Here is a 27,058-nt window from a genome sequence, read left to right as displayed (position 1 = left end):
TACATATTTTTCACTTCTAGAGAAATTGGCTAACACAAATCTCCTCTCAAATGCTTTCTACCTCCTTGTGAATTTATTAAGTTTTTAACTACTTTTTGATTTGCTAAATGATTCTGATTCTTAGCTTCAAAAGCCTGGCTGTTTAGTGTCAATTTTCTTCTTTCAAATACTGTACAAACATTTAATGTTCTTAAATGATTAAACTAATGAGAATATTTTAAGCAGTATAATCACAAGCTGTATTTACAAATTGTAATTTACAATGTAGCCTTTCAATAAGAAATATTTACTGATCACCTAGTATGTGCCAGGTACATATCAGAAAAATTGTTAAGGAAATAGAATTCTGAGAATTCATTCAAAATCAACTCAAATCCCAGGCTTAGTTTATAAGTACAACTGGAAAATCATAACATGATTTTATGTGCATAACCCTACAATAATATATTTTTAAGACCTAAAATGTTACATTTTCAGCCAAATAATTTTAACTCAGATTCTACCCATACTATATCAACCGACATTTTACAAACTACATTTGTTGACTAATTTTAACTCAACACACTTGTAAAGTAAGTTTCAATTGCCATTTATAAACTTTGTTTATAACTAAGTCAGAGTCAAATCCAAAAAAGTCACTATAGTAATGTACATTCTAAAAATAAAATGTTTATTAAAAACTTTTGATCTAACAACAAAATACTCATTATCAGTGAACTTTAATATGTTTTGAATGTTTACATGTAGCTTAATTTTAATGTGTATATATAGAATTTATATGTATATAATGTCCGTGTGTGTGTGTGTGTGTGTGTGTGTGTGTATCAGCGTTTCTTAACTTTCACTCTATTGACATTTTGGGCTGGATAATTCTTTGTTGTGGGGGCTGTCCTGTGCATTGTAGATGTTTAACAGCATCCCTGGTGTCTGTCCATTAAATGAACTACCCGGTTGTGATCATGAAGAATGTCTGCAGAAACTGCCAATGTTCCCTAGGGAAAGGGTGGGGGGAGATGGGAGAATCATCCTGGTTGAGAACCACTGAGGAAATACATAAATTATATGTATATAAATATGTGTGTGTGTGTGTGTGTGTGTGTGTGTATACATATATATATACATTACAACCCATAATTATCTGGACAGACTGATCTGAAATAGTTTCATGAGCAAGCCTAGAAATCAAATTCCTCTCACTTGCATGAAACTGTTAAATGTAAATATGCTATATTATGGTCAGTAGTCATGGAGATGGTAGGAAGCATAGCTTCAGCACAAACACAATGGTAGATTCAGAGTACAGAAATTGTGTACTTTTCTGTCATTTACCCTACCTGTAGCAAAGAGCTCATTTTCCTAGCTACCACAGTTCACTTCTTGTGCTGAACAGATTTACCTTTTCCCTTGGGTAAGAGTGCAGCCACTCCAGGGTTCCTGGGATCTTTCTTCATGAGGCAAAACTTACAAGGATTAAGTTAGTGGGATGAACTACATACACCCTCTGACACTGCAGTTGACCTTAGGGTTGCAACTGGTGCTCAACCTCTCCCTCTTCCATGAGTCATTCTAAATTCCCCTCATCCTTAACTATCACCTTATCAGGTCTTGGTGGGTTACCCAATTCTTAATTCCTGAGGCATCTGAACCCTTGGTCATAATATGATTCTCAGGATGTCATTGCTATACTTCTCCATTCAGTTACAAAAGGGCAAAGGAGTACCAAAAAGCACTCAGACAGATCATCTGGGTTCCACATGTAGTATTCCCTGCCCTACCCCCTCCTGCTGATCAGAGTCAATTACAATGCTGTCTCAGTTTTCTAGTGCTGCTATAACAGAAATAGCACAAGAGGATCCAAAAAAACCCAAACCAAACCCAGTGCTGTCAAGTTGATTCCGACTCATAGTGACCCCATAAGACAGAGTAGAACTGCCCCATAGAGTTTCCAAGGAGCAGCTGGCAGATTCGAACTGCTGACCTTTTGGTCCGCAGCACTTAACCACTACGTCACCAGGGTTTCTGCACAAGAGGATAGCTTTAACAAAAAGAAACTTATTCTCTCACAGTCTAGGAGGCTAGAAGTCCGAACTGAGGGCTCCAGCTCCAGGGGAAGGCGTTCTCTGTCAGCTCTGGGGGAAGGTCCTTGTCATCAATCTCCCCTGGTCAATGAGCTTCTCAGTGCAAGGACCCCGGCTCCAAAGGATGCAATATTCCCCTGACTCTTGTTTCTTAGTGGTATGAGGTCTCCCCTGTCTCTGTGCTTGGTTCTCTCTTTCATATCTCAAAACAAATTGGCTTAAACTATAGATTAATCTTGTAGATTGAGTCTACATAACTGCTGCTAATTCCATCTCATTAACATCTAAAGACAGGATTTACAACACACAGGAAAACCACATCAGATGACAAAATGGCGGACAATCACATAATACTGGGAATCATGACCTAGCCAATTTGACAGATATTTTGGGGGGACACAATTTAATCCATGACACTGTCTCTTCTTGCCTGTTGGTCCCTAGAGGCAAGGACTCCAAAGTGTACTGGCAGCAGCCATAGCTTGTAGTTCAATAAAAACTTTATTACCCTTCAGAAGAGTATGCTCCCTTTGGAGATCAAGACCTCCAATCCTGACGAGCCCAGAGTTGAGGAGATGGAAAGCACACAATCCCTCAGTGTGTCATGGAGAATGACGGTTAATAGGTCCACTCCTGATTCCACCCATAGTTCCTGGACCCATGTATTCTTCCTGTTGGAAACAGCACAATCATGAGAATTCTGATTTAATACATATACTATGTCTTGAAGGATGGCACCTATCCTTTCAAAGGGTTGCCTCTCAGTGAACGCTTCAGCTCTGCTGTTGGAAAGCCATTGCAGCATTCTATGCGTTTACTATCTTAATAAAGTGTAACAATTTCTTTAAGAAACAAACCATACAATTACCTTGCATACATATTTACTGTTGTTGTTGTTGTTAGGTGCAATCAAGTCAGTTCTGACAAATAGTGGCCCCATGTACAGCAGAAGGAAACACTACCCAGTCCTGCACCATCTTCAAAATCATTGTTGTGCTTGAGCTCACTGTTGAAACCATGGTATCAATCCATCTCGTAGAGAATCTTCCTCTTTTCTGATGACTCTCTACTTAATCAAGCATGATGTCCTTCTCCAGGGACTGGTCCCTCCTGCTAACGTGTCCAAAGTACGTGAGTTGAAGTTTCTCCATCCTTGCTTCTAAGGAGCATTCTGTCTGTACTTCTTCCAAGACAGATTTGTTCGTTCTCCTGACAGTCCATGGTATAATCAATATGTTCTCCAACACCACAATTCAAAGGCGTCAATTCTTCTTCAGTCTTTATTCATCGTCCAACTTTCACATGCATAGGAGGCGACTGAAAATACCATGGCTTGGGTCAGGCATACCTTAGTCTTCAAGGTGATGTCTTTGCTTTTCAACACTTTAAAGAAGTCTTTTGCAGCTGTGCTTCCACGGGCTTTGATTATGCATCCAAGTGAAATGGAACCCTTTAGAACTTCAGTCTTTTCTCTGTTTATCATGATGTTGCTTATTAGTCCAGGTGTGAAGATTCTTGTTTTCTTTATGTCGAAGTCTAATCCATACTGAAGGCTGTAGTCTTTGATCTTCATCAGTAAGTTCTTCAAGTCCTCTTCACTTTCAGCAAGCAAGGTTGTGTCATCTGCATATATAGCAGGTTGTTAATAAGTCTTCTTCCAAACCTGTTGCTGTGTTCATCTTCATATAGTCCAGCTTCTCGGATTATTTGCTCAGCATACAGATTGAATAAGTATAGTGAAAGGATACAAGCCTAACACATACCTTTCCTGACTTTAAACCACTATGTATCCCCTTGTTCTGTTTGAACAACTATCTCTTGGTCCATGTACAGGTTCCTCATGAGCACAACGAACTGTTCTGGAATTAGCATTCCTTGCAATGTTATCCATAATTTGTTACGATCCACACAGTTGAATGCCTTTGCATAGTCCATAAAACACAGGTAAACATCTTTCTGGTATTCTCTGCTTTCAGCCAAGATCCATCTGACATTGGCAATAACATGCCTTGTTCCACATCCTCTTCTGAATCTGGCTTGGATTTCTGGCAGTTCCCTGTGAAAGTACCGTTGCAACCACTTTTGAAAGACCTTCAGCAAAATTTTACTTGTAAAAAAAAAAAATTTTTTTTTTATGATATTAACGATATTGTTAGATAATTTTGGCATTATGTTGGCTATCCTTTCTTTGGAATGGGCACAAATATGGATCTCTTCTAGTCAGTTGGCCAGGTAGCTGTCTGTTTTTCAAATTTCTTGGTGTAGACAAGTGAGCACCTCAGCGCTAAATCCATTTGTTGAAACATCTCAATTGGCTTTCGTCAATTCCTGAAGCCTTGTTTTTTTACCAATGTCTTCAGTGCAGCTTGGACTTCTTTCAGTACGATTGGTTTTTGATCAAATGCTACCTCTTGAAATGGTTGAATGTCAACTAATTCTTTTTGGTACAGTAATTCTGTGTATTCCTTCCATCTTTTTTGATGCTTCCTGTGTTATTTAATATTTTCCCCATAGAATCTCTCAGTATTGTAACTCGAGGCTTGAATTTTTTCTTCAGTTCTTTCAGCTTGAGAAATGTCGAGTGTGTTCTTTCCTTTTGGCTTTCTGACTCCAGGTCTTTGCACATTTCATAATAGAATTTTGCAAGATCAATGACTTCTTTATAGCAATTACCTTTTTGCAACAAAATAAATGGTGACTATACATGCGGACCTCACTAGATTGAATACACAGGAATCAAATCAACTATATCTGGGAAAGAGACAATGAAGAAGATCAATATCATGAGTCAGAACAAGGCCAGGGGCTGACTGTGGAACAGATCATCAATTGCAAATATGCAAGTTCAAGTTGAAGTTGAAGAAAATTAGAATAAGTCCTCGAGAGCCAACATATGACCTTGAGTATACATCTCACCTTTATTTAGAGACCATCTCAAGAACAGATTTGATGCATTGAACACTAATGACTAAAGACCAGGCAAGTTGTGGAACATCATCAAGGACACCATGAATGAAGAAAGCAAGAGGTCATTAAAAAGACAGGAAAGAAAGAAAAGACCAAAATGGATGTCAAAAGAAACTCTGAAACTAGCTCTTGAAAGTCAAGCAGCTAAAGCTAAAGGAAGAAATGATGAAGTAAAAGAGCTGATTTCAAAGAGTTGCTCAAGAAAACAAAGTATTATAATAAAATGTTCAAAGACTGGAGTTAGAAAACCAAAAGGGAAGAACATGCTCCGCATTTCTCAAGCTGAAAGAACTGAAGAAAAAATTCAAACCTTGAGTTGCAATGCTGAAGGATTCTATGGGGAAAATATTCAGTGATGCAGGAAGCATCAAACGAAGATGGAAGGAATACACAGGGTCACCATACCAGAAAGAATTGGTTGATATTCAAACATTTCAGGGGGGTACCATTTGATTAAAAACTAATGGTTCTGAAGGATGAAGCCCAACCTGTCCTGAAGGTAGTGGAAAAAACAAGCCTCCAGGAATCGAGGGAATACCAATTGAGATTTTTCTACAAACAGATGCAGCTCAGGAGGTGCTCAATGGTCTAAGTCAAAAAACTGGAGGACAGCTGCCTGGCCAACCAATTGGAAGAGAACCATATCTGTGCCCATTCCAAACAAACGTGATGCAAAAGAATGCCAAAATTATTAAACAATATCATTAATATCACGCATTTGTAAAATTTTGCCTAAGATCATTTAAAAATGGCTGCAGCAGTACATTAATAGGGAACTGCCAGAAATTCAAGCCGGATTCAGAAGAAGACGTGGAATGAAGGATATCACTGCTGATGTCAGATGGATCTTGGCTCAAAGCAGAGAATATCAGAAAGATGTTTACCTGTGTTTTATCGACTATGCAAAGGCATTCGACTGTGTGGATCATAACAAATTATGGGTAACACTGTGAAGAATGGGAATCCCAGAATGCTTAATTGTGTTCATGAGGAACCTGTATGTGGACCAAGAGGCAGTTGTTCGAACAGGCCAAGGCGACGCTATGTGGTTTAAAGTCAGGAAAGGTGTGTGTCAGGGTTGTATCCTTTTACCATACTTATTCAATCTCCATGCTGTGCAAATAATGCAAAAAGCTGGACTATATGAAGAAGAATGGGGCATCAGGGTTAGAGAAAGACTCATTAACAAATATGCAGATGACACAACCTTGCTTGCTGAAAGTGAAGAGGACTTGAAGCATTTACTGATGAAGATCAAAGACCACAGCCTTCGGTATGCTTTACACCTCAACATAAAGAAAACAAAAATTCTTATGCCTGGACCAATAAGTAACATCAGGATAAACAGGAAATACTGAAGTTGTCAAGGATTTCATTTTACTTGGATCCACAATTAACGTCCACGGAAGCAACAGCCAAGAAATCAAAAGACATATTGCATTGGACAAATCTGTTGGAAAAGACTTTTTTAAACTCTTAAAAGGCAAAGGTGTCACTTTGAGGACTAAAGTGTACCTGACCCAAGCCATGGTACTTTCAATCACCTTATATGCATGCGAAAGCTGGATAATAAATACGGAAGATCAAAGAATTGACACCTTTGGATTATGGTGTTGGTGAAGAATATTGAATACACCATCGGCTGTCAGAAGAACAAACAGATCTGTTTTTGAAGTAGTGCAGCCAGACAGCTCCTTGGAAGCAAGGATGGTGCGCCTTTATCTCACGTACTTTGGACATGTTATCAGGAGAGACCAGTCCCAGGAGAAGGCCATCGTGTTCTTTACAGTAGAGGGTCATTGTAAAAAAGGAAGACCCTGAAGGAGATGGACTGACACAGTGGCTGCAACAATAGGCTATGCATAACAATGATTGTGAGGATAGCATAGGACCAGGCAGTGTTTCATTCAGTTCTACGTAGTGTCACTATGATTCAGAACTGACTCAACGGCAACTAACACCACCACCACATATTAGGAGCAAAGTAAATATGTCTTAATAAATGTCAACAAATCCCTAATGACCACACTGAACTTTTATAACAATTTTGTTTCTTTGACTACAAAATATATTGTTATATTAGAAAATAGAGAATGTAAAGAAAAATATTTACACTATTCAAGGCTTTATCTATGCAAATATACGTTTTTTTCCCCACCGAAGAAGATGAAATAATCTTTCCTTTTCTTCACTTATTACATTGTATGTTTCCATGCCATAAAATATCCTGGGAATACAATTTTAATGACTGCACTATATCCCATCATATTGCTGCAATATCATCTGTTTGATTACTTTTCTATTGTCATTAATATTCTCTTTCTCTCTTTACTTTGGCTGTCATAAATACAATTGCAACCAACAACTTGGAACAAAAATTTTTGACCATATCTGTAAATACTTCCTTACGATAGGTTGCTAGAACTAGAATTGTAAGATTAAAAAAAAAAAAAAAGACCATTTTTTTAAAGCTCTTAATACATCATGTCAAATTCCTATCCCAAAGTTTGTCCTGATTTACTCACCCCACCCAATACACATTGAATTTGCAAGCTAAGTTTTGAAAATCAACAGAAGAAAAACAAAGAAGTAAGTTTTCAGAGAATCTATATCACGTATACTCATGTTTTTTTTTTATTTAATTTTTATTAAGCTTCAAGTGAACATTTACCATTCCAATCAGTCTGTCACATGTAAGTTTACATACATCTTACTCCCTTCTCCCACTTGCTCTCCCCCTATTGAGTCAGCCCTTACAGTCTCTCGTTTCGTGCCAATTTTGCCATCTTCCCTCTCTCTCTATCTTCCCATCCCCCCTCCAGTCAAGAGTTGCCAACACACTCTCCAGTGTCCACCTGATTTAATTAGCTCAATCTTCATCAGCATCTCTCTCCCCCCCACTGACCAGTCCTTTTCATGCCTGATGATTTGTCTTCGGGGATGGTTCCTGTCCTGTGCAATCAGAAGTTCTGGGGAGCATTGTCTCTGGGATTCCTCTAGTCCCAATCATACCATTAGGTATGGTCTTTTCATGAGAATTTGGGGTCTGTATCCCATTGGTCTCCTGCTCCCTCAGGAGTTGTCTGTTGTGCTCCCTGACAGGGCAGACATCGATTCTGGCTGGGCACCAACTAGTTCTTCTGGTCTCAGGATAATGTAGGTCTCTGGTTCATGTGGCCCTTTCTGTCTCTTGGGTTCTTAGTTGTCGTGTGACCTTGGTGTTCTTCCTTTGTCTTTGCTCCAGGTGGGTTGAGACCAATTGATGTATCTTAGATGGCCGCTTGTTGGCATTTAGGACCCCAGGCGCCACAATTCAAAGTGGGATGCAGAGTGTTTTCATAATAGAATTATTTTGCCCATTGACTTAGAAGTCCCCTCAAACCAAGTTCCCCAGACCTCAGCCCCTGCTCTGCTGACCTTTGAAGCTTTCATTTTATCCCGGAAACCTCTTTGCTTTTAATCCAGTCCAATTAGGCTGACCTTCCTTGTATTGAGTGTTGTCTTTCCCTTCACCCAAAGCAGTTCTTATCTACAGATTGATCAGTAAAAAGCCCTCTCCCTCCCTCCCTCCCTCCCTCCCCCCTTTGTAACCACATAAGTATGTGTTCTTCTCGGTTTTTTCTATTTCTCAAGATCTTATAATAGTGGTCTTATACAATATTTGTCCTTTTGCAACTGACTAATTTCGCTCAGCATAATGCCTTCCAGATTCCTCCATGTTATGAAATGTTTCAGAGATTCGTCACTGTTCTTTATCGATGCGTAGTATTCCATTGTGTGAATATACCACAATTTATTTACCCGTTCATCCGTTGACGGACATCTTGGTTGCTTCCAGCTTTTTGCTATTGTAAACAGAGCTGCAATAAACATGGGTGTGCATATATCTGTTTGTGTGAAGGCTCTTGTATCTTTAGGGTATATTCCGAGGAGTGGGATTTCTGGGTTGTATGGTAGTTCTATTTCTAACTGTTTAAGATAACGCCAGATGGATTTCCAAAGTGGTTGTACCATTTTACAATCCCACCAGCAGTGTATAAGAGTTCCAATCTCTCCGCAGCCTCTCCAACATTTATTATTTTGTGTTTTTTGGATTAATGCCAGTCTAGTTGGTGTGAGATGGAATCTCATCCTAGTTTTAATTTGCATTTCTCTAATGGCTAATGATCGGGAGCATTTTCTCATGTATCTGTTGGCTGCCTGAATATCTTCTTTAGTGAAATGTGTGTTCATATCCTTTGCCCACTTCTTGATTGGGTTGTTTGTCTTTTTGTGGTTGAGTTTTGACAGAATCATGTAGATTTTAGAGATCAGGCGCTGGTCTGAGATGTCATAGCTGAATATTCTTTCCCAGTCTGTAGGTGGTCTTTTTACTCTTTTGGTGAAGTCTTTAGATGAGCATAGGTGTTTGATTTTTAGGAGCTCCCAGTTATCTGGTTTCTCTTTGTCATTTTTGGTAATGTTTTGTATTCTGTTTATGCCCTGTATTAGGGCTCCTAGGGTTGATCCTATTTTTTCTTCCATGATCTTTATCGTTTTAGTCTTTATGTTTAGGTCTTTGATCCACTTGGAGTTAGTTTTTGTGCATGGTGTGAGGTATGGGTCCTGTTTCATTCTTTTGCAAATGGATATCCAGGTATGCCAGCACCATTTGTTAAAAAGACTATTATTTCCCCAATTGACTGACACTGGTCCTTTGTCAAATATCAGCTGCTCATATGTGGATGGATTTATATCTGGGTTCTCAATTCTGTTCCATTGGTCTATGTGCCTGTTGTTGTACCAGTACCAGGCTGTTTTGACTACCGTAGCTATATAATAGGTTCTGAAATCAGGTAGGGTGAGGCCTCCCACTTTCTTCTTCTTTTTCAGTAATGTTTTGCTTATCCGGGGGTTCTTTCCCTTCCATATGAAATTAGTGATTTGTTTCTCTATCCCCTTAAAGTATGACATTGGTATTTGGATTGGAAGTGCGTTATATATATAAATGGCTTTTGGTAGAATAGACATTTTTACTATGTTAAGTCTTCCTATCCATGAGCAGGGTATGTTTTTCCACTTAAGTATGTCCTTTTGAATTTCTTGCAGCAGAGTTTTATAGTTTTCTTTGTATAGGTCTTTTACATCCTTGGTAAGATTTATTCCTAAGTATTTTATCTTCATGGGGGCTACTGTGAATGGTATTGATTTGGTTATTTCCTCTTCAGTGTTCTTTTTGTTGATGTAGAGGAATCCAAGTGATTTTTGTATGTTTATTTTATAACCTGAGACTCTGCCAAACTCTTCTATTAGTTTCAGTAGTTTTCTGGAGGATTCCTTAGGGTTTTCCATGTATACGATCATATCATCTGCAAATAGTGATAACTTTACTTCCTCCTTACCAATCTGGATACCCTTTATTTCTTTGTCTAGCCTAATTGCCCTGGCTAGGACTTCAAGTACGATGTTGAATAAGAGCGGTGATAAAGGGCATCCTTGTCTGGTTCCCGTTCTCAAGGGAAATGCTTTCAGGTTCTCTCCATTTAGAGTGATATTGGCCGTTGGCTTTGCATAGATGCCCTTTATTATGTTGAGGAATTTTCCTTCAATTCCTATTTTGGTAAGAGTTTTTATCATAAATGGGTGTTGAACTTTGTCAAATGCCTTTTCTGCATCTATTGATAAGATCATGTGGTTTTTGTCTTTTGTTTTATTTATGTGATGGATTACATTAATGGTTTTTCTGATATTAAACCAGCCTTGCATAAAAACCTGGTATAAATCCCACTTGATCAGGGTGAATTATTTTTTTGATGTGTTGTTGGATTCTATTGGCTAGAATTTTGTTGAGGATTTTTGCATCTATGTTCATGAGGGATATAGGTCTAAAATTTTCTTTTTTTGTAATGCCTTTACCTCGTTTTGGTATCAGGGAGATGGTAGCTTCATAGAATGAGTTGGGTAGTATTCCGTCTTTTTCTATGCTTTGAAATACCTTCAATAGTAATGGTGTTAAGTCTTCTCTGAAGGTTTGATAGAACTCTGCAGTGAAGCCATCCAGGCCAGGACTTTTTTTTGTTGGAAGTTTTTTGATTACCGTTTCAATCTCTTTTTTTGTTATGGGTCTATTTAGTTGTTCTACTTCTGAATGTGTTAGTTTAGGTAGGTAGTATTGTTCCAAGAATTTATCTATTTCTCCTAGGTTTTCAAATTTGTTAGAGTACAATTTTACGTAGTAATCTGAAACGATTCTTTTAATTTCATTTGGTTCTGTTGTGATGTGGTCCTTCTCGTTTCTTATTCGGGTTATTTGTTTCCTTTCCTGTTTTTCTTTAGTCAGTCTAGCCAATGGTTTATCAGTTTTGTTAATTTTTTCGAAGAACCAGCTTTTGGCTTTGTTAATTCTTTCAATTGTTTTTCTGTTCTCTAATTCATTTAGTTCAGCTCTAATTTTTAGTATTTGTTTTCTTCTGGTGCCTGATGGGTTCTTTTGTTGCTCACTTTCTATTTGTTCAAGTTGTAGGGACAGTTCTCTGATTTTGGCTCTTTCTTCTTTTTGTATGTGTGCATTTATCGATATAAATCGGCCTCTGAGCACTGCTTTTGCTGTGTCCCAGAGGTTTTGATAGGAAGTATTTTCATTCTCGTTGCTTTCTAAGAATTTCCTGATTCCCTCCTTGATGTCTTCTATAACCCAGTCTTTTTTCAGGAGGGTATTGTTCATTTTCCAAGTATTTGATTTCTTTTCCCTAGTTTTTCTGTTATTGATTTCTAGCTTCATTGCCTTGTGGTCTGAGAAGATGCTTTGTAATATTTCTATGTTTTGGATTCTGCAAAGATTTGTTTTATAACCTAATATGTGGTCTATTCTGGAGAATGTTCCATGTATGCTAGAAAAAAAAGTATACTTTGCAGCAGTTGGGTGGAGAGTTCTGTATAAGTCAATGAGGTCAAGTTGGTTGATTGTTGTAATTAGGTCTTCCGTGTCTCTACTGAGCTTCTTACTGGATGTCCTGTTCTTCTCCGAAAGTGGTGTGTTGAAGTCTCCTACTATAAATGTGGAGGTGTCTATCTCACTTTTCAGTTCTGTTAAAATTTGATTTATGTATCTTGCAGCCCTGTTATTAGGTGTGTAAATATTTAATATGGTTATGTCTTCCTGATCAATTGTCCCTTTTATCATTATATAGTGTCCTTCTTTATCCTTTGTGGCGGATTTAAGTCTAAAGTCTATTTTGTCAGAAATTAATATTGCTACTCCTCTTCTTTTTTGCTTATTGTTTGCTTGATATATTTTTTTCCATCCTTTGAGTTTTAGTTTGTTTGTGTCTCTAAGTCTAAGGTGTGTCTCTTGTAGGCAGCATATAGATGGATCGTGTTTCTTTATCCAGTCCGTGACTCTCTGTCTCTTTATTGGTGCATTTAGTCCATTTACATTCAGCGTAATTATAGATAAATAAGTTTTTAGTGCTGTCATTTTGATGCCTTTTCATGTGTGTTGTTGGCCATTTCATTTTTCCACATGCTTTTTTGTGCTGAGACGTTTTTCTTAGTAGCTTGTGAGATCCTGATTTTCATAATGTTTAACTTTGTGTTTGTTGAGTCGTTACGTTTTTCTTGGCTTTTTTCTTGAGTTATGGAATTGATATTCCTTTTTGTGGTTACCTTATTATTTGCCCCTATTTTTCTAATTAAAAACCTAACTTGTATCCTTCTATATCGCCTTGTATCACTCTCCATCTGGCAGTTCAATGCCTCCTATATTTAGTCCCTCTTTTTGATTATTGTGATCGTTTATCTATTGATTTCCATGATTTCCTGTTATGTGTATTATTTTGTTTATTTATTTATTTTTTAGAATTAGTCTTGTTTGTTTTTGTGCTTTCCCTATTTGAGTTGATATCAGGACGTTCTGTTTTGTGACCTTGTATTGTGCTGGTACCTGATATTATTGGTCATCAGGCCAAACAATCTCCTTTAGCATTTCTTGCAGTCTTGGTTTAGTTTTTGCAAATTCTCTAAGCTTGTGTTTAACTGTAAATATCTTAATTTCGCCTTCATATTTCAGAGAGAGTTTTGCTGGATATATGATCCTTGGTTGGCAGTTCTTCTCGTTCAGTGCTCTGTATACGTCGTCCCATTCCCTTCTTGCCTGCATGGTTTCTGCTGAGTAGTCTGAACTTATTCTTATTGATTCTCCCTTGAAGGAAACCTTTCTTTTCTCCCTGGCTGCTTTTAAAATTTTGTGTTTGTCTTTGGTTTTGGCAAGTTTGATGATAATATGTCTTGGTGTTTTTCTTTTTGGATCAATCTTAAATGGGGTTCGATGAGCATCTTGGATAGATATCCTTTCGTCTTTCATGATGTCAGGGAAGTTTTGTGTCAGGAGTTCTTCAACTATTTTCTCTGTGTTTTCTGTCCCCCCTCCCTGTTCTGGGACTCCAATCACACACAAGTTATCCTTCTTGATAGAGTCCCACATGATTCTTAGGGTTTCTTCATTTTTTTTAATTCTTTTATCTGATTTTTTTTCAGCTATGTTGGTGTTGTTTCCCTGGTCCTCCAGAAGTCCCAGTCTACATTCTAATTGCTCGAGTCTGCTCCTCTGACTTTCTATTGCGTTGTCAAATTCTGTAATTTTATTGTTAATGTTTTGGATTTCTGCATGCTGTCTCTCTATGGATTCTTGCAACTTATTAATTTTTCCACTATGTTCTTGAATAATCTTTTTGAGTTTTTCAACAGTTTTATCAGTGTGTTCCTTGGCTTTTTCTGCATTTATCCTAATTTCATTTGTGATATCTTTAAGCATTCTGTAAATTAGTTTTTTATATTCTGTATCTGATAATTCCAGGATTGTATCTTCATTTGGGAAAGATTTTGATTCTTTTGTTTGGGGGGTTGGAGAAGCCGTCATGGTCTGTTTCTTTATGTGGTTTGATATGGACTGCTGTCTCCGAGCCATCACTGGGAAACTAGATTTTCCAGGTAATCAGCTGGTACGCTGGCTCCTAGTTCTGAAAACGGTCACTGTCTGCCCGTATTTGTTCGTTTTCCATTTGTAAGTCTGTGCTTGTTGTTCAGAGTTCGTAGATTGTTATGTATGTGATCGATTCCCTTGTTTTTCTGAGTCTTTGTTGCAAGAGGGATCCGCGGTAGCGTCCACCTAGTCCGCCATCTTGGCCCCGCCCCCCTATATCACGTATACTCATGTTTTAACCATTATTCTATTGTTTAAGTTCTTATAATATGTTGCTTCCAGCACTATTGTGCTAGAAGATGAGCCCCCAGGTCGGAAGGCACTCAAAAGATGACTGGGGAAGAGCTGCCTCCTCAAAGTAGAGTCGACCTTAACGATGTGGATGGAGTAAAATCATATAGTCTACTATCTGGGAATGACAACTTGAAGAGGAATGGTGTTGCATCATCGTCAAAAAGAACATTTCAAGATCTAACCTGAAGTACAATGCTGTCAGTGATAGGATAATATCCATACGCCTACAAGGAAGACCAGTTAATACAACTATTATTCAAATTTACGCGCCAACCGCTAAGGCCAAAGATGAAGAAACAGAAGATTTTTATCAGGTGCTGCAGTCTGAAATCGATAGAACATGCAATCAAGGTAATTACTGGTGATTGGAATGCGAAAGTTGGAAACAAATAAGAAGGATCCGTAGTTGGGAAATATGGTCTTGTTGATAGAAACAATGCCAGAGATCGAATGATAGAATTTTGTGAGACCAACGACTTTTTCATTGCAAATATCTTCTTTCACCAACATAAATGGTGACTATTACACATGGAACTCACTGGATGGAACACACAGAAATCAAATTGACTACATCTGTGGAAAGACATGATGGGAAAGCTCAACATCATCAGTCAGAACAAGGCCAGGGGCCAACTGTGAATCAGACCATCAATTGTTCATATACAACTTCAAGCTGAAACAGGAGAAAATCAAAGCAAGTCCACAAGAGCCAAAATATGACCTTGAGTATATCACACCTGAATTTAGAGACCATCTCAGGAATAGATTTGATGCTTTGAACACTAGTGACTGAAGACCAGATGACTTGTGGAATGACATCAAGGACATGAAGAAAGCGAAAAGACAGAAAAGACCAAAAAGGATGTCAGAGGAGACTCTGAAACTTGTTCATAAACATCAAGCAGCTAAAACAAAAGGAAGAAATGCTAAAGTAAAAGAACTGGACAGAAGATTTCAAAGGGCTGCTCGAGAAGGCAAAGTAAAGTATTAATGACAAGTGCAAAGAGCTGGAGATGGAAAACCAAAAGGAAGAACACATTCGGCATTTCTCAAGCTGAAGGAACTGAAGAAAAAATTCAAGCCTTGATTTGCAATAGTGAAGGATTCTATGGGGAAAATATTAAATGATGCAGGAAGCATCAAAAGGAGATGGAAGAAATACAGAGTCATTAAACCAAAAAGAACTAGTCGATGTTCAACCATTTCAAGAGGTAGCTTACGATCAGGAATCAATGGTACTGAAGGAAGAAGTCCAAGCTGCTCTGAAGGCACTGGCAAAAAACAAGGCTCCAGGAATTGATGGAATATCAATTGAGATGTTTCAACAAACGGATGCAGCGCTGGAGGTGCTCACTCGTCTATGCCAAGAAATATGGAAGACAGCTCCCAGGCCAACTGACTGCAAGAGATCCATATTTATGCCTATTCCCAAGAAAGGTGATCCAAGTGAATGCGGAAATTACAGAAAAATATCATTAATATCACACGCAAGCAAAATTTTGCTGAAGATCATTAGAAAATGGCTACAGCAATGTATTGACATGTAAATTCCAGAAATTCAGGCCGCTTTCAGAAGAGGACGTGGAACCAGGGATATCATTGCTGATGTCAAATGGATCCTGGCTGAAAGCAGAGAATACCAGAAAGATGTTTACCTGTGTTTTATTGACTATGCAAAGATATTAGACTATATGGATCACAACAAATTATGAATAACATTGCGAAGAATGGGAATTCCAGAACACTTAATTGTGCTCATGAGGAACCTTTACATAGATCAAGAGGTAGTTGTTCAGACAGAACAAGGGGATACCGATTGGTTTAAAGTCAGGAAAGGCGTGTGTCAGGGTTGTATCCTTTCGCCATACCTATTCAATCTGTATGCTGAGCAAATAATCTGAGAAGCTGGACTATATGAAGAAGAACGTGGCATCAGGATTGGAGGAAGACTCATTAACAACTTGCGTTATGCAGATTACACAACCTTGCTTGCTGAAAGTGAAGAGGACTTGAAGCACTTACTAATGATGATCTAAGACCACAGCCTTCAGTATGGATTACACCTCAACATAAAGAAAACAAAAATCCTTACAACTGGACCGGTGAGCAACATCATGATAAACGGAGAAAAGACTGAAGTTGTCAAGGATTTCATTTTACTTGGATCCACAATCAACAGCCATGGAAGCAGCAGTCAAGAAAATGAAAGACGCATTGCATTGGGTAAATCTGCTGCAAAGGACCTCTTTGAAGTGTTGAAGAGGAAAGACATCACCTTGAAGACTAAGGTGCGCCTGACCCAAGACACGGTATTTTCAATTGTGTCGTATGCATGCGAAAGCTGGACAATGAATAAGGAAGACTGAAGAAGAATTGACACCTTTGAATTGTGGTGTTGGTGAAGAATATTGAATATACCATGGACTGCCAAAAGAATGAGCAAATCTGCCTTAGAAGAAGTACAACAAGAATGCTCCTTAGAAGCAAAGATGGCGAGATTGCATCTTACATACTTAGGACATGTTGTTAGGAAGGATCAGTCCCTGGAGAAGGACATAATGCTTGCAAAGTACAGGGTCAGCCAAAAAGAGGAAGACCCTCAACAAGGTGGACTGACACAGTGGCTGCAACAATGAGCTCAAGCATAACAATGATTGTAAGGATGGTGCAGGACCAGGCAGTGTTTATTTCTGTTGTGCATAGTGTCGCTATGAGTCAGAACCGACTTGACGGCACCTAATAACAACAAAACATATGCTGCTTCAATTTCTTTTTAAGTCAAAATTGGGCATAAATAAATGTTACAGGTTTAAATTGAATAGCCAGAAACCGGATGTATAAGGAACTGTAACTTTTTTTTTCTATGACTGATCTTACCTTCCTCTCAAACTTCCATTGCCACTCATTGTGGGAAAACTATTGATGTTTCTCATGAAAGGTATCACAGTCTCTTCCAGTTTAAAATATGGTCTATTTTAGGCATTCTCTGCCCTAGGGTGGCATCTGGGAGCTGGGAGAAATCTTTTGTAACCTCATGCCATTCATGAAAGTACATTTGGAACTACTTACCACTGGTTTAGGAGTCACATTCCACATCCCTTTTGGGGTCTGGATATTGGTTTCTGTCAGTGATAATTTTATCCACTAATCATTCGATACTTCGCCTATAAGGAGAAGGAACCTATGTCCTCTCCCGTTGAACCTGGACCAACCTTCTGTCTACCTGGATGAAAAGAATGCGACTTCTGAGGCTAGGTTAGAAAAAGTGATACAATTCCTCCTGGCCCTCTCTCTATGAGGAGATGCATCATTAGATCTTACAGCCACCTTGTAAGACATTTAAGGCTGCCATACTGTGAGGAAACCCACAAGTCTGTGTGGAGAGACTACATGAAGAGGGAGACAGATGCCTAACCAGCCTACAACTGCTAAACAGCTTCCTGCTGTTCTAGCTCCAAACCGTTTTGCCTAACCGCAGTTGCACGATGATAAACTATGAGCCAGAACTCATCAGCCAAGTCATTTCTGAATTCCTTACCCACAGAAACATGAGAGATACAAAATTATTGTCATTGTTTTAAGTCACTAAGTTTTGGGGCGATTTGTTACACAGCAATACATAACTAGGACACTGTCATTGTTGTATTGCTATGGTTCAGTTTGGCCTACTTGGATCACCCTGTACTCATTTCCACTGAGGAGTGGCTAGTTCTCTCTGTTCTCGGAGTGTTATATTAGCACCTGCTCTTTGTTCTTCTTCTTTTACAATCTCTTGTCAATAAATCCCATAAATTCTAAAATACAACCCCTCCTCCCTAACCTCCCAATGACACAATATTAATTAGCTCTTGAGTACTGTCTTTACTTGTTCTCTTTCCTCAATTTCCTTAATCCATCCTCCATACTTCGAAGGATGTTATCATACTAAAAAGTAAAGCTGATCATGTTATTCCTCACTACATACACAATAAGGTATGGACTCAATAGAGCATAAAAAGCCCTTCACAATCTTCTGCCTTCTTAGCATAATCTTCTGCCATTCCCTGCACAATATCCTATGTTTCTGCCAACCTTAATTGTTCATCAACCTGGAACTCCCTCTTTGACTTAAAACGTTTTTTCCTTTGTTTGGATTGATAGTATTTTTCATACCATACTACAATTGGTTGAATGTACAACTGTCAACTACACAGTGAGTCCCCATGGGGCTAGGATTAGGTTTTGTTAATCTTTCTACTTCTAGCAAGTAGCATACTATCTTGCTCTTGATAAATATTCAGATCATGATTGGAGAAAAACACACAACCAATCTGACCAGTCTCATCACCAAAAAAACTGAAGTAATCAGAAGAGAATTTTCATAGACTTTCGCTTTTACTCACCTACTATAGCATCTTTACCCACATAGGTAGTCTGCCTTGTATACACGCTCCTATCTAAAGCCAAACCCTTTACTTGGGAACTAGATCCCAACACTCTTCTCTTACTCAAGACATGTCTTTAGCAATTCTCTCCCCTCGACAGCTTTCCCCTGTCTATTCAAACTACTTTCCATTTATTTTCTACAAAGACACTCAAAAATCTTAAATGTGGACATTTCTTCATTCAAAAATATTTTCTAGAAACTTGGAAGAACATTTGTTAAATGACAAATAGCTCCTGGACTAAGCAGAAGCAGTGAGGTAAATAAATCAAAAATTTACCCCTCACTTTGAAACACTAAGATCTATAAACCTTCAATAATAATAAAGTACAGCTAAAAACTGCTTCTTTCTGAAGTGCCTGCATTTCTAGTCATTAGTCCCTTACTAGAGCTAGACAATATCTATATTCCCTGGCACTTGGTATTTTATGTTCAGACATTTGTAGTCTGTATCGGAATCGACTCAAGGGCACTGGGTTTTCTGGGTATATGAATTTGTATGCGTGTCAAACCTACATATGTACATTAATTAAAATGAAGGCAATTTCATAATACTAATGCCTAAAAAAGTGTTTTTCTATCTATCACTGTGAAACATTGATGAACAAAAAATTAAAAAATTCCTGACCTTGTGGAATTTATAATCTAGTAAGAGGAGACAAACTGTAAACTCTATTCTCCACACAATGGCCATAGTGATCCTTTTAAAAGGTAAATCAGATCATATTGTCATTTATCTGCCGAAAACCCATCCCATTTCACTTAGAGTAAAAGCCAAAATCTAGATTATGGCTCATGGGCCCTACATGATTCCAACTCCCTATTAACTCTTTGACCTCATATCCTAGTACCCTCTCATTTGCTCACTCTAATCCAGCCATACCAGTCTTAGCGACCCTCAAAAATACCAGGCACTTTCCAAACTTTCGGTTCCCTCTGACTGCACTGCTCTTCCCTAGGTATCTGCATGGTTAACTCTCTTATTCCCTTCAAGAATTTGTTTACATATGCCTTCTCAATGAAGCCCACTCTGATTTCCCACCAACAGGTGGCAACAGCCCAACTGTCCATCAACAGATGAATGAATAAACAATGTTTGGTACATACATATAGTGGAAAATTATCCAGCTCTAAAAATGAAGTTCTGATACATGCTACAGTGTAGATGAACCTTAAAAGCATGCTAAGTGAAATAAGGATACTGCATGATCCCACTTACACAAGGTTATCTAGAACTGGCAAGTTCAGAAAGAGAGAAAGTAGAATAGTGATTACCAGTAGCTGGGAGGAGGGGACAATGGGTAGTTATTGTTTAATGGGTACAGAATATCTGTTTGGCATGATGAAAAGGCTCTGGAAATAGATGATGGTACTGGCTGCATTAACACTGTGAATGTATTTAATATCACTGAATTGTACGCTTAAAAAGGGTTATTAAAACAGTAAATTTTATGTGTACTTTACCACAATCAAAAAAAAAAAAAAAGCAAAGTAAACACACAATTCAGGGTAGCAGATACCTTTGACAAGAAAGAGGGATGCGACACTGGTACTGGGATAATTCTTGGGTTGGTAGTCGGTTCGTAGGTAGTCGTTATGTTATGAAGTTTTTAACTTAAACATATGTTATATATTATTTTGTGTATATAACATGTTAAACATATATGAAGAAATAATTGACCTCCAAGGGGGGCGGGGAACACAATGAGAGGTACCACTACACACCTATTTAAAAACCAAACCAAACCTATTTCCGTCAAGTAGATTCCGACTCATAGAGCCCTATAGGACAGAGTAGAACTGCCCATAGGGTTTTCGAGAAGCACCTGGTGGGTTCGAACTGCCAACCTTTTGGTTAACAGCCATAGCTCTTAACCACTATGCCACCAGGGTTTTCACACACCTATTAGAATGCCTGAAATTTAAAAGACTGTCCATACCAACTATTGGCTAGGATATAGTATATTTGAAATTCTCATACACTGCTGATGGCAATGAAAATGGTACAACCACTTTGGAAAACTGTTTGGCACTTTCTTAAAAAGTTAAACATATGTCTACCGTATAACCCAGCCATTTCACTCCTAGGTATAAGAGAAATGAAAGCTTATGTCCATACAAGGCCCTGTACACAAATGTTCACAGCAGCTTTATTTCTAATAGCCCAAAACTGGAAATAACCCAAATGTCCATCAACAGGTGAATGGATAAACAAATTGTAATATATTAATACAATGGAATACTACTCAGTAACAAAAAGGAATGAACTATTCATACACATTACCACATCAATTAATTTCAAAGTAACTGCAGAGTGACAAAAGTCAGATAAAGTTCATACTGTACAATTTCATTTACATAAAATTGTAGAAAAAACAAACCGATCTTCAGTAACAGAAGGCAGATCAGTGGTTATCTGGGGGTTGGAGGGTGAGAGGAAGGAAAGGGCGAGTCTACAAAGAGGTACAAGAAAATTCTGGGGGATGACGAAGATGCTCATTATCTTGATCGTGCTGATGGTTTCAAGCTGTATACATAGGTCAAAACTTATTAAATTGTGCACTTTAAATATGTTCAGTTTGCTGTATGTTAATTATACCTATATAAAGATGCTTAAAAATAAAAACCTTCCCTGTATGTGACTTCTACTCCTGTCTTCTGGTTTTAGCATTCTTATACCCATATTACATTACCAAAGCTCTTCTGTATTAACCATACAATTTATTTTTTGCATGACATCACTTTAGCATCCATTAACAAGTGAGGTTTTTTTTTTAATTTTGGTTTCATTCCTGAAGTTTAAGAACCCAGCAGGCACTGAATACTTGTATTATTTAACAATAGAATTCATAAGTGGCAAAAGTATACTAAGGCTATGTCATTATGCTAAGCTAATTAAGTAGAATTACAGATGTTTATATATCAAAACTATATACTTTTGAAGATGCTTGAAGTCTAAACCAGCTAATACACAACAGCCAATGCAAGCGCCCTTATGGAGAGACTAAGATTTTCTGTGGGCCTGAAAAATAATCACAGAGTGGAATAAAGCAAAGAAGCAAAACCAAACCCACTGCTGTTGAGTCAATTTTGACTCACAGTGACCCTATAGGTCAGAGTAGGCAGCCATGGCACTTAAGCACTACACCACCAGGGTTTCCAAAGAAGCAAAGCGGGAAAAAATTAACTATAACTCCTTTTTAAATCACATACTCTGTTATCACTCCTAAAATACAAAGTTGTGCTTGAAGATGTCACATTGTCAAAATGTGGGGACAAAAGGATTACTTATACCTTATTATATGCATTGTTTTAAAATGTTGATGGTTCGCTGTTTTGCTGAGTACTAAATGATATATGCATATATAGACCCAAAGCTAATGGTAATAGTAGTTATGCTTAAAACTTCAAATTTACAGGTAGTTATGCTCAAAATTTTCCAGGCTCCAAGCCAAACATAAATCTCTAGTCATAATTCTCAAGTATTAAAGTGTTTATTCAGCATCTTCAAGACGAAAAAAAAATAGCACCATCTCCAGGAAAAGTACAAAAAAGAAACTGACAAGTTTAAGAAAAAAATAACACAGAATCTTTTAATGAAAAAAATTACATTATAACAATGACATTATACATTAAGTTACAATATATATACGCACATTTTTAAACCTCTTTTTAAACCTGGTACAATTTAATAAAATCTTTCTCATACCCACATGATTATGTATTGCGAGAACATATAAAGAAAGATGAAACGCAAGCCGGTGGGCCTCAAAATTAGAAGCTCTAATGAAGCAACAGATTCCAAAACCTATGTTTTCTATTTCTTTTGTGCTTTTTAGGAAAGAGTTACCTTTTTTAAAGCATACTAACTGCTTACACAGAAAATTGCTATTGAGGGACTGGCCCACCGTGGCTGCGTTTATCTGTAATTCACTGTAATATACACAAAGGTCACTTGTGGGCTTGGAACATGAAGAGACAAGCTCAGCTGTAACTGTGACCTTCTGCTTATTCTGAACTTCCAACTCCCCACTACAGATATTACACCTTGTAATATATGACACAAAAGAATATATGTCACACTTCGCTGTAGAGCCGTTAGGAGAATGCCAAATACAGATACTGGAAATTTTATGCACAGTATTTAATTCCCTGTGTATTTAGGAAATAATTAAACATTAAAAATATGTAAACATAGTTTTTAAAAAGTGATGCTAAGCACCTCTAAACGCAATACTGATATATTTTGACTGAACATGCATTTGGAGGACAAATGACTTTTTAAAAACTCATTCAGAAAACATTTTTAAAGAGCTACTCATTGAAATACTTACATGAAAATATTGATAGCTCCAGTTTCTACCTAAAAACCAAAAGAGTATATAATTAGGGATTTAAACCTTTCTTCTTGTTCTCTTTTTTATTTTTTGTTTGTTTGCAGGGAGAATGCATTGTCACTTTGTTTTCATGATAAAAAAAAAACAGTATCAGAAGAGACGTTTACAGGGAATGAAGCGAGAGAAATATTTTTTAACTATGTTTTATTCTTGATCAAGTGTCAAAGTTTGAATCCTCTGACATCTCGCATCATCACAGATACCTGACTAGGGCTTATACCTTAACAAGCATTTCTCCTTAGTAACTCAACATCAGAAAAGGAATGTATCCAAAGAATACAGTTCAATGGGTGAAATATTTAATAGTAAATCACTGCCATTACTGAAAAGTGAAGATCTATTATTCTAAATCTTGAAAAGGTTTTTTATAAAAAGTATAAATAAAAAGTGAAAAGAATATTACCTATAGTGCATTACTAAGGTATAAATTAATGTGGACTTACTCCTTTTAGGCACACGTAGACTAAGAGAAATCTGAGCTTGAGGTAACTAAGAGATGTGTTTAACTTAGAATAGCATAATCAGGTTTGGCAGCCAGCCTTTATAAATGCCTACAACAAATATTTTCAATCCTTAGAAAAAAGAAAAGTAATTCTTTTTAAATATATGAACTAAAAAATTAGTTTGTATTAAATAAGGTATAAATAATACACTTTATACTAAATAGGGTATAAATCTGAAGAACAAAGAATTTTAGAATTCTACTCACTACTTGGAAGAAATACAGCCAGAATGCTCCTTAGAAACAAGGATGGTGAGACTTCATCTCACGTACTATGGACATGATATCAGGAGGGCTCAGTCCCTGGAGAAGGACATCATGCTTGGTAAAGTAGAGGGTCAATGAAAAAGAAGAAGACCCTCAATGAGATGGACTGACACAGTGGCTGCAACAATGGGCTCAAATATAGCACTGACTGTGAGGATGTCGAGGATGGGTCAGTGTTTTGTTCTGTTGTACATACGGTCACTATGAGTCAGAATCGACCGGACAGCACCTAACAACAACAACCCATTTCTAATGATCAGTGTTTTAAACTTACATACACTTCATGTACCTGAAATAAAGTGAATTAAGAACGGGAGACTGGATTTACAAACGTGAAAAGTGACTCATTTTTAAGTATGAAGGTTAAATTCATATTATATTACACATGCTTTAACATTAAACATTAATATATATTTGAAATTCCTTTTCTTAAAAAATAAAATTTAAAATATATCCACCAATGATTCATGGGGGGAAAAAGTCTTTAGGTTGATCTCTTGACAGTTACAGTTGACACTTCTAGTTTACGAACCTTCCAGAAAAGAGAGGTTATAATGAATTTACTGATTAGTACTTACGTAGTATTTAAAGTAAATATCCTCACTTAACAAGCAAATACAACAGATCAGTCATTTTAAAGTTTTAAAAATAACATGAACTAAAATTTTAAACTATAAATTCTTGTCTTGAAATACTGTAAGTCTTAAATGTATCAATTCAGTAAGAACTCTGAAAAATGTAAATACAATTGAAATTCTTTCCTAACCTGAACTAAATCTTCAATATAAAATAAGAAAAAAAAAAACAAATAAACCCTCTGGCATCATCAAGAAGTTTCCCAAATTATCTGTAAATTTCAGGGGACTCTTATTCCATTTTCTCAAGTGTTACATCTTTCTATTCCTAAGTAGTATTTAACTAAAATAGAGTGTAAATTCATGCTGCATATATTTATTTCTGTTGTTTATCTGATTAATTCAAGTTAAAATTCTCAGTACTTCCAAGATACTTTAAAATTTTGATTAGATGACCATTAGTATGCTATTGGCTCATGGTTATAAGTATACGATGTAGAAGGGAGAAGCTAAAATGCAACTACACAGTTTCCACAGGTGTGATTGCTGGGCTTCATGGTATGATGTAACATCTATTGCTTTATCTTTCCAAATGAGGTGCATTACAAATTTTCTCTCACCTGTCTGCCAATTAAAAATTTCTTCACAACTTTAAAGAGGGAATATGTTCTTTTATAACTTAAAAAAAAAAAACCATGAAACCATGACATGCATACACACACAAACATACATTCACACACGTTTGTTGCTGATGTTCATTTTTGTGTTAAACACCAAAATTGGATATTCCCAGGGGATGAGTTAGATAACTGTTTGTGTTCAGACTACATCACCAAGAATAAGTTCGGACTATCTTTTGAAATACTGGCCTTGTTAGACAATCAGAAAGCATAATAATTATGCAAAATAAGTAGAACAAAATGTTTCTTAAGGAAGGTAACAATATAGAATTGGCAACAAACATAACAATTTTAAATCAAAGCTGCCCATTGAATCAGTCTTCAATCCATGTATCACACCGTCCTGAAGAATGGCAATATTTTGACAATATTCACCTTCTTTTCTAAGACATCAGAAGTCACCAGAGCTGGAAATTCTGAAAAGCTTCAATAATTTATGTGGCAGATAATTTCTTGCAGTCCAATTTTTTTTTTGCTTCCACAGACAACACTGGTTCTTTGGGTTCTTGCTTAACTTGGCTCACAGAAATGGTATCTTCTGGAGTTTCTTCAACTTTAAAACCAAACATAAAAGAAAAACCCTAAAAATTAATATACTTCATAACATTGCAATCTCTAGAATTATTTATGAATTTAGAAATAAAGCACAAAACAGTTTGGAAAAAAAATCAAGTAACTCAGAAAAGTAGCTGGTGTATTTGAGAACACAGTGTTTCTGACATCTTAAATCATTCATATTAAATTACTTCAGTATGATTCTAGTAATGAAAAAAGAGAGAAAAAACTATAAAGTTATTCTCATCTAAAGATACTCTGACAAAAAGCTGCCTATAATTTGATAAAATTAAAAAGAACATTGCACATTTAAACTTAACTGTGTTTTAAAATATTACATGAATAGAAGTCAGGAACCTCCTATTAATTAAAAATTATTTGTTTTGCTATTTGCAGGCAGGAACATGTACTATAAATTCATGATGTGTTGACATACACATATATGATCATATATCAAGGAAAATTTTCTCTCCCTTAAGGAACCTGACTATGTAAGTATCTCAGAATAAAAAAAAAAAGTCACATCTTAAATAATAGCTCTGTCTTTGCTGTCTGAGCTATATATTTGCTGTCTTAAAACATTTCATAATGTTATTACCATTCTGATTTTAAAGTGCTTACGGCCAAATTGATCTAAACGTAGCATATCAGCAGTACTATTGTAAACTGGCAAGTGAGATGTCTAAGATCAAATCTCTCAGGAATATCTGTATTTCAGTTGCTGTAGGGGACAGAGATTGAGGGGACCATAGTTTCTCAGAAAGTGTGTTGAACACAGCTAATGTTTGTCACATAGGGATATGCTGGAGTTTAGTCCCAGACAAAGAGAACCACTAGAGGCTGGATTTGAATGACCCTAAGAATTTATGTCCAATTTAAGTATTCCCTCAGATTATGATCTAACTTGACAAATCATGGATGTATGGATTCAAAGACAGTCTCCTTTAAAGCAATTTGAGTTAGAGTTCCCAGAAATATCTTGGTACAACACAAAGGGAGGACGCATGTTAGAACGGAAAGAAGCTTTGGAGGCAGACAGACCTGGCTTTAAACCCCTTCTCTGTCACTGGATGTGCACTTTATGCATTTACTTAAATTCTCCAAGCCTTGGTTTCACCATGAAGTATGGGGAACACCACCAACTATCTCATGGAGTTGCTGTAAGGATTAATTCACATACATTCCTTCTTACTATCTCCTACTAAACTTCCTCAGAGGCCCAAATCTGGTAGTTACAACTCCCATAGCCCTGAACAAATTTTCTTAAAATTAATGCTTCCAATAAATTTAAAAGGCAGTGACTCTTTTCTGGAAAGAGTTCTCTCAGTTTTCCTTACCCAAAAGAATGATGACTAAGAATG

General features: G+C 37.0%; 1 protein-coding gene across 9 annotated transcripts in view; it reads right to left on the bottom strand.

The window, feature by feature from the left end:
* Positions 1–758: 758 nt before the first annotated feature.
* CARF (calcium responsive transcription factor) overlaps positions 759–27,058 on the bottom strand; it is a 79,065-nt gene continuing 52,765 nt past the window's right edge. For 5 of the 9 annotated variants that reach the window (XM_049887893.1, XM_049887889.1, XM_049887891.1 and 2 more), the window contains one exon: positions 24,437–25,695. In XM_049887893.1, coding sequence (XP_049743850.1) covers positions 25,577–25,695 — 119 coding nt within the window. In that variant the 3' untranslated portion in view covers positions 24,437–25,576. Of the gene's footprint in view, positions 2,750–22,340; positions 23,085–24,431; positions 25,696–27,058 lie in introns of those variants that run through there. The other 4 variants (XR_007517933.1, XR_007517932.1, XM_049887896.1 and 1 more) reach the window with 4 other exon arrangements.

This window comes from Elephas maximus, chromosome 6, assembly GCF_024166365.1.
Source record: "Elephas maximus indicus isolate mEleMax1 chromosome 6, mEleMax1 primary haplotype, whole genome shotgun sequence".
Taxonomy (NCBI): domain Eukaryota; kingdom Metazoa; phylum Chordata; class Mammalia; order Proboscidea; family Elephantidae; genus Elephas; species Elephas maximus.
The sequence above is the reverse complement of the archived record's forward strand: the minus strand, read 5'-3'. Positions and strand labels throughout refer to the sequence as shown.